The sequence below is a fragment of the Schistocerca nitens genome, chromosome 8 (assembly GCF_023898315.1).
Source record: "Schistocerca nitens isolate TAMUIC-IGC-003100 chromosome 8, iqSchNite1.1, whole genome shotgun sequence".
In the NCBI taxonomy this organism is placed as follows: Eukaryota; Metazoa; Arthropoda; class Insecta; order Orthoptera; family Acrididae; genus Schistocerca; species Schistocerca nitens.
In genome coordinates, this window is record NC_064621.1 from 315,858,254 (window position 1) to 315,865,353 (window position 7,100).

Here is a 7,100-nt window from a genome sequence, read left to right on the forward strand (position 1 = left end):
CACCTTATTTTTTCAGTCGATATTTTTATGAATACGAATACACGGAAACTTCTAAAATTGCTCTAACTAAACTGACTCTGTCATAATTAGCTCAACTATTTAGCATTACTGTTCGTCACACACATGTAATATTAGAAATCAATCCCATGAATCTATTATGACGAGTTCTTTCATTGGGCTCCCGTCACTTGGCCAAGACACGCTGCCTTCGACTCGGCCATTCGACGTCACAAGACGTGACTTGGATGCGTGCCGGGCCTACTCGAGCGGTATATAAGCGCGAGACAACGGGCTGTAGCCACAGGTTACCAGTAGCCAACAAGACAGCAACATGTACAAGCAGGTGAGTGGCGACGCCGTTCGCTTGCCATGGATTTCGTACGAACAACATATCCGTGGTGTCTTTTACCAACGCCTATCTCAGGACTCTGAAACTGAAACCTTTAGGGAAACGCGTTTGATATGTATTCTACAGGGTATGGGTTCTCGAATGTACGGGCTTCTCAGCTAAAAGGGGAGGTGTTTAATATTTTTAGTCTGCGTTGTAGATAATACAAATACCAAAGGAGTCAGATGTCCACTATAAGACAAACAAAAGAAAAAAAAAAGCTTAACGAAGAAATAATCCTACTGGGCCGGAAATTTGGAGATGTGGTGTACATTTAGAGTTCAATCTAAAAAAATGGACGGACTATTCGTGAGGAAAAGCTTTACAAACTCTACAAGTCAATTACGTGTTAATCCACTTCTGCCCGTTATGGAGACCGCTATTCGGCTTGCACTGATTGATAAAGTTGGATCTTCTTAATCATATAGTGCCAGATTCTGTACAATTTGCGCATTAGATCATCAGAATCCCGAGATGGTTGGAGGGCTCTGCCCATAAGGCTTCGAATTCCTCAATTTGTGAGAGATCCGGCGACCTTGCTGACAAACGTGGTGTTTCCCAAGCACGCAGACAAGTTATTGAAACGCTCGCGGTGTGCGGACGGGCATGATCTCATTGAAACGTAAGCTCGCGATGGGTTGGTATGAAGGACAACAAAACGGGACGCAGATTATCTTCGCCCTTCCAATCAGCTGTTACGATGCAGGGGTCCGGCTATGAAATGAAATGGCACCACAGACCATGTCCTGGTTGTTGGGCCGTATGGCGGATGGCGGTCAGGTTGGCACGCCCCGCTGTCCAAGTAGTCTCCAGGCACGTTTCTCTGTTCATCGAGGCTCAGTTAGTAGCAGAACTTCTCACTGAAGACAATTCTACTACAGTCAATGACATTTCAGGCCAAAGACGAACCACTGTGAACTCGAGCTCCGACTCTTGTGACGTCATTGTCTACTGAAGACTAAGTCGTTATCTCACTTTTCTCCACTTCCCGCCTTCGTTGCCCTAAACGCGATGCTGATGTTAACGGCTTGGAAATGTCAGGTTGTTTATAGCGATGCAGTTACACTCCTCTGGTCCATAGCGGCCGGGAACAAATTCATAAACTCTACACAGTATCCCACCGAATGGTGTAAGTTATTATTAAGAAATTACGCCCCCTTGTCTGACATGTGATCCATGTCACGGCAAAGGACGTTAATATAATTTTCCGGCATCGTGTTTTTGAGATGAGTGAACACACATGTAGAGAGTGATTTTTGTATTTTCCGTGCTGTGGTATCGGTGGTGCTTTGTGAATGGTCCAAGGTAGTTCCACGGTGTCATCATCTGCCTGTCAGTCTAACTAAATAAAATGTATAGCCTGTAATATTATAAGCTTTAGCGTGTATAATTTTTCACTTAAAATTGAAATATCTTATTAAATTCCAAATCCAAATATGTACACTACTGGTAATTAGTATTGTAACTCCACAAAAAACTGCTAGATAACACAATTTTAGATATTGTGCAATAATTTCTAGGATTTATATACGAGTTAATTTGTGCAAAATTCGGGAGTGTAAGAAATTCAGTACACAGAGTCACCAACTTTAATATGCATGACGTCTCCAGTCTGGCTGGAAATGTATCTGAAACGGTTCTGGATGACAGGTACTGGTATATCATTTCATCCAGGTGCAACCGTATGCCAGAGCCCATCAGTTATAGTGGCTGGCGAGTTTCCTTTGTGTTAGTGGTCTGGAAAACTTGCTAGCCAAGGCTACAATCGAAAGATCTCCTGTTGTCTGAACAGTACTAAACACATGCTCTCTTTCGTTATCTTGTTGAAAGATAACTTGAAGGATGGCTTCAGTGCAGGGCACAGCCACCGTATCGGCTGCTACACAGATCATCGGCTGTTCGAAACAGGGTTTGTCGAGTTGTTAACCCAATGGCACCCCAACTACCACGCCTTGTGCTGGGAACGTTTGACGGTGATGAATGCTTCCTCTCAATGATCGTGATTCTCTGACCCTCCACACACGGATACGTCCATTATGATACTGTGCGCAGAAAAGGAAGTCGTCTGAGAGACCGAGTGCTGCCACTTCCTCGCCCAGTATTGTCGATGGACAGGCGACTCACTGCGATCCTTTCCCTTGTGACACATCCTGGGAAGACAAAACTATTTTCGCAGTGCTGACATTACCTGGTGCAGAGTCGTTGCGACGCATCTCGCACGGACATTGTTAGCTGCACACAGTAACATTTTCAGACTCACGGAATGTAACATGACTGTATGATACCTTACGGTCGATCAAATAACTCATCCCTGGCAATTTGAACCGCTAACAGTTTATTTTCTGTAGAGACAACTATACGGAGAAAAGTTCGGTGAATCGTCAAGTACGTGCCATCAGTATTTTCAGCTAGTGATTGTTTTCACAAGCGAAGGAGGTACTGTATCGCACAGTAGAGAGGAAGCGTGGACTAAAACATAGCTGAATGAATGTACCTTATCATGGTAGTTTTCAGGATGTGGTGCAGTGTTATACTGTATATGCGTATCAGAGATGAACCGATGATTTTACCATGGCTACAATGGCCTTCTTCAGCCACAACCCTACGAATTTATATAGGAAGTTCCATACTATGCTGATTGTAAGTAATCATGGCCCTGTACGAGACGAAAAGAGATACTCGAGAGATATATCTATCATACTTTAACATGACCCTTATTCAAATGGACGTGACACGGCGACTTATCATTAACTCATAGAAATGAGGAGTACGAATAGCCGTTCTTTTTACAAAATACACTAATTACTCGACAAGTATTAGTGCCATCCTCAGGCCCCTATGCACACTGAATGGTGACAACAAACCATCGGTGCATTGGGAGAGGTACGGTGTACATTCATTGGTGTAATGGTTTTCTATCTACACGATGTATGCTCTCCAGTCATCTAACAATAACTGCTGCAGTTTTTGTTGGATAGCTACAGTGCACACATGCTGTTAACATAATGAGACCAGAATGAGATTTTCACTCTGCAGTGGAGTGTGCGCTGATATTAAACTTCCTGGCAGATTAAAACTGTGTGCCGGACCGGGGTCCCGAGTTTGAGTCTCGGTCCGGCACACAGTTTTCATCTGCCAGGAAGTTTCATAATGAGACCAGTTAATATACAAGATACCTGTGATAGTGCATTCCGTTTACATAGGGCCCAGTGGATGCCAATAATATAGCGTTGAAACACATCGAGTAATTAACATATTTCAGAAGAGAAACAGCTGTTACTCCCTATTTCTACTAGTACCAGTTACATGTCGAAGCAAATGCGAAGACTTGGAAAGAGGGTCGTTCACAGCACGTTTTTGACTTTTGAGCAGTAGATAAGATATTACGACATTATGTAGAATAACGCGTTGTGAATCGAAATCTGCAAAAATTTGATTTTAATGGCCAATGTCTTATTTCGTATTTTCTGGAAAAGCGTTAAAGTGAATTTCTTTATGGAACACTGTTATGTAAATATCTTAGGCGGCTATACCATACATTCTTACGGTTCCTTGCTGTCTGACTGGCAACATAACACGTACTGATAGCCTAGGCCGCAGATGTTAGTTGCTAGAATTAATCACAAGTAATTATGCACGGTAGACAGTTTTTAAGAGGAATCAGGTTAATGCGGGTCACTGCGCTGCAATTTATTATAATTTAGACCCACAAATAATGGCCACAGCTATGAACATTACGAACGAAATGGATGTGTGTAATTTTAACGCAGTCATTTTCTTTTTCGTCATATATTCGACAGCAAAAACACTTATTTGCAATTATCCGTAATATTCCATTGTATGTCTCTCTTTTTATTTTCTGTCACGAATGATCTGAATGGACGTCAGAATTACGTACATAGCCATTGTAATCATGCACTTTTTTTAGTGAAAATGACAGCTCGTGAATTTGTTCGCAAGGAAAATATCTCAATTTCCTGATATTAAAAGCGTCCTATTTATTAATTTTTTGTCACGCGAACATTTAAGTTTCTGATACTTTTCTTCTGCTTTTAAAATTACTTTCGTTACCCAATGTATCATTTTGAGAATAGTCACGTTTAAACAAAATTTATGTTTCGTTATGTGATGATGATGACCGTATGGCATTGTTGGCCGGACGGCCCCATGCGGGGAAGTTTAGCCGCCGTATTGCAAGCTCTTTTTAGTTGACACCACTTCGGCGTCTTGCGTGTGTCAATGATGATCAAATGACGATGAAGAACACACAATACCCAGTCATCACGAGGTTGAGAAAATCCCTGACCCCGCTGGGAATCGAACCCGGGACCCTGTGCGCGGGAAGCGAGAATGCTACCGCAAGACCACGAGCTGCTGCCTTTCGTTAGGGTATTTTTCAGTAACTTAACTTATTCAACAGGCATTTTTTCGGTAATGTCACTAAAAAATATATCGAAAGACAAAGACAAGATGCACCATACAGAAATTACGGGCCGGCCGCGGTGGTCTCGCGGTTCTAGGCGCGCAGTCCGGAACCGTGCGACTGCTACGGTCGCAGGTTCGAATCCTGCCTCGAGCATGGCTGTGTGTGATGTCCTTAGGTTAGTTAGGTTTAAGTAGTTCTACGTTCTAGGGGACTGATGACCACAGCAGTTGAGTCCCATAGTGCTCAGAGCCATTTGAATCATTTTGAACCAGAAATTACGATTTCAGGAAAAATTGAAAATTTGTACAAGAGACAGCGCTTGAAAAACCGATCGACTCAATTAGGCGTTTTTTCACCTCTGGCCCTTACGCAGGCAGTTATTTGGCTTGCAATCGACTGATGCGTTGATGGATGTCCTCCTCAGCGACATCCTTGCAAATTCTGTCCCAACAGGATGTTAGGTTTTCAACGTTCCGAGTTGGTTGGTAGGCCCAGTTTATAATGCTCCTAAAGCTCTCAACTCGAGGGAGATCTGACGATCTTTCTGGCCAAGGCAAGGTTTGGCATCCACAAAGACAAGCTGCTGCAACTCCCGTCTTGCGCAGGCGGGCATTAAGTCGCTATAATGTAAGCCCGGGATAGCTGGCCGTAAGGACCAACAAAACGCGACGTTTAATATATCTGGCCTACCGCTGTACTGTGAGGGTTTCGTGGATGTCAACCAAAGAGTTCCTGCCATGAAAAGAGATGGCACCCAGACCATCTCTCCTTGTAGGCGGGCGGTATGGTATCCCGACCCCGTCGGGGCTTCTCCAGACACATCACTTCGAAGCGGAACCCATCACTAAAGACAATTCTATTCCATTCAATGAGATTCCAAGCCTAATTAATTATCATTTTATTTAATACTTCTACCAGATTTAAGATGTACTGAGTTCACTTTGACTAACCAGGTGTTAATTGCAGGTGATCGTCGTCCTGGCCGTGGTGGCCGCCTGCCTGGCCGCCCCCGGACCCAAGCCGGCCCCCGGCCTGCTGGCCAGCTACGTGGCCGCCGCCCCCGTCGCCTACACCGCCCACGCAGTCGCCGCTCCCGTCGCCTACACCGCTGCCGCAGCCCCCGTGGCCTACGCCGCCCCCTACTCTGCTGCCTACGTCGCCCCATACCCTGCTGCCTACAGGGCCGCCATCTTAGGATGAACGACAGTCCTATCGGACTCCTCCACCTTTGTTGATTTAATCACCGTGAATAAATCTTCTTTCATGTGATACGTGAACTTTTTATTTTTCTAACCTTTCTCTATACCTCTTAAGTTGGTATGTATTATTCCTGGCTGATTTACTCATCTCTATACTGCCAGACCCTTGCCTAATTCTTTCCACGGCTACATGCTTGGAGGGTCATCTGATCCCTACTCGATATACCCAGCTCCACACTGCCAGAACCGTAACTAATTCTTTTCACAGCTACTCTGATGAACGGTGCCCCAAAATCTAACCCAAACTGGCAGGACTCCAACTTTACAAGCAGTCACGGGTCCTGAAGACTGTACTTTGAGAGTCGATAGACATAAATGTATGCTCAGTACTTTATTAACATAAACTACTCCCACTGCATTACAGCTTACATTCATGGTCCCCTTTCAAACTGACGGCTGCCTGTTTAAAAACGTATCTTGCTAAGCAGTTGGTTGATCAAACTGAACCTAACGTTCCAAAGCATTTTGTCCACGACAGGCACATGATGTTTATGATAAAAGTATTCTTATTGAACACCAATTATTTATTTATTTATTTATTTATTTATTTAACCTGATCAGATTAGGGCCATCAGGGCCTCTCTTACATCGGACCAGTTTTCCACACATGCAGTATTTCACACATCAGAGTTACCTCATGACAATAGTTTAAATGAGAAAATTAGATAACTCTAGTGACAATATGAATAAAGAGTAGTTACTAAGACCTAATAAAGTAAATGTGGCAGTATTTTTACAACAGGTGCTATACATACAGATTATGATAAAAGCAATAATAATAACAGTAAAAAAAGTCAAATAATAATGATAAACATGAGAAAAATTGGCAATAGTAATGAAGATTTGTGCAGATGTACATTAATGTCTTGGTGTGTAAAGTAGATGTTTACTAGTGTAGCGAGTTTTGGGGAAGGGAGATTTAAGGAGGGGGAAAGAGGGAAGTACTGAAGTGAAGTGCATTCATGTACAGAGGAAGGCATTACTGTTGCTTAAGTAGATACGTCATTAACTGTTTTTTGAAGCCGGA

General features: G+C 43.3%; 1 protein-coding gene across 1 annotated transcript; it reads left to right on the plus strand.

Annotated features, from left to right (window-relative positions):
• The first annotated feature begins 221 nt into the window (after positions 1-221).
• Positions 222-6,083, plus strand: LOC126198804 (cuticle protein 19.8-like). Its single transcript, XM_049935374.1, has 2 exons — positions 222-343; positions 5,781-6,083. Exons 1-2 carry the CDS (start codon positions 332-334, stop codon positions 6,012-6,014), a joined length of 246 nt encoding a protein of 81 aa, XP_049791331.1. The 5' UTR covers positions 222-331; the 3' UTR covers positions 6,015-6,083.
• The last annotated feature ends 1,017 nt before the right edge of the window (positions 6,084-7,100 follow it).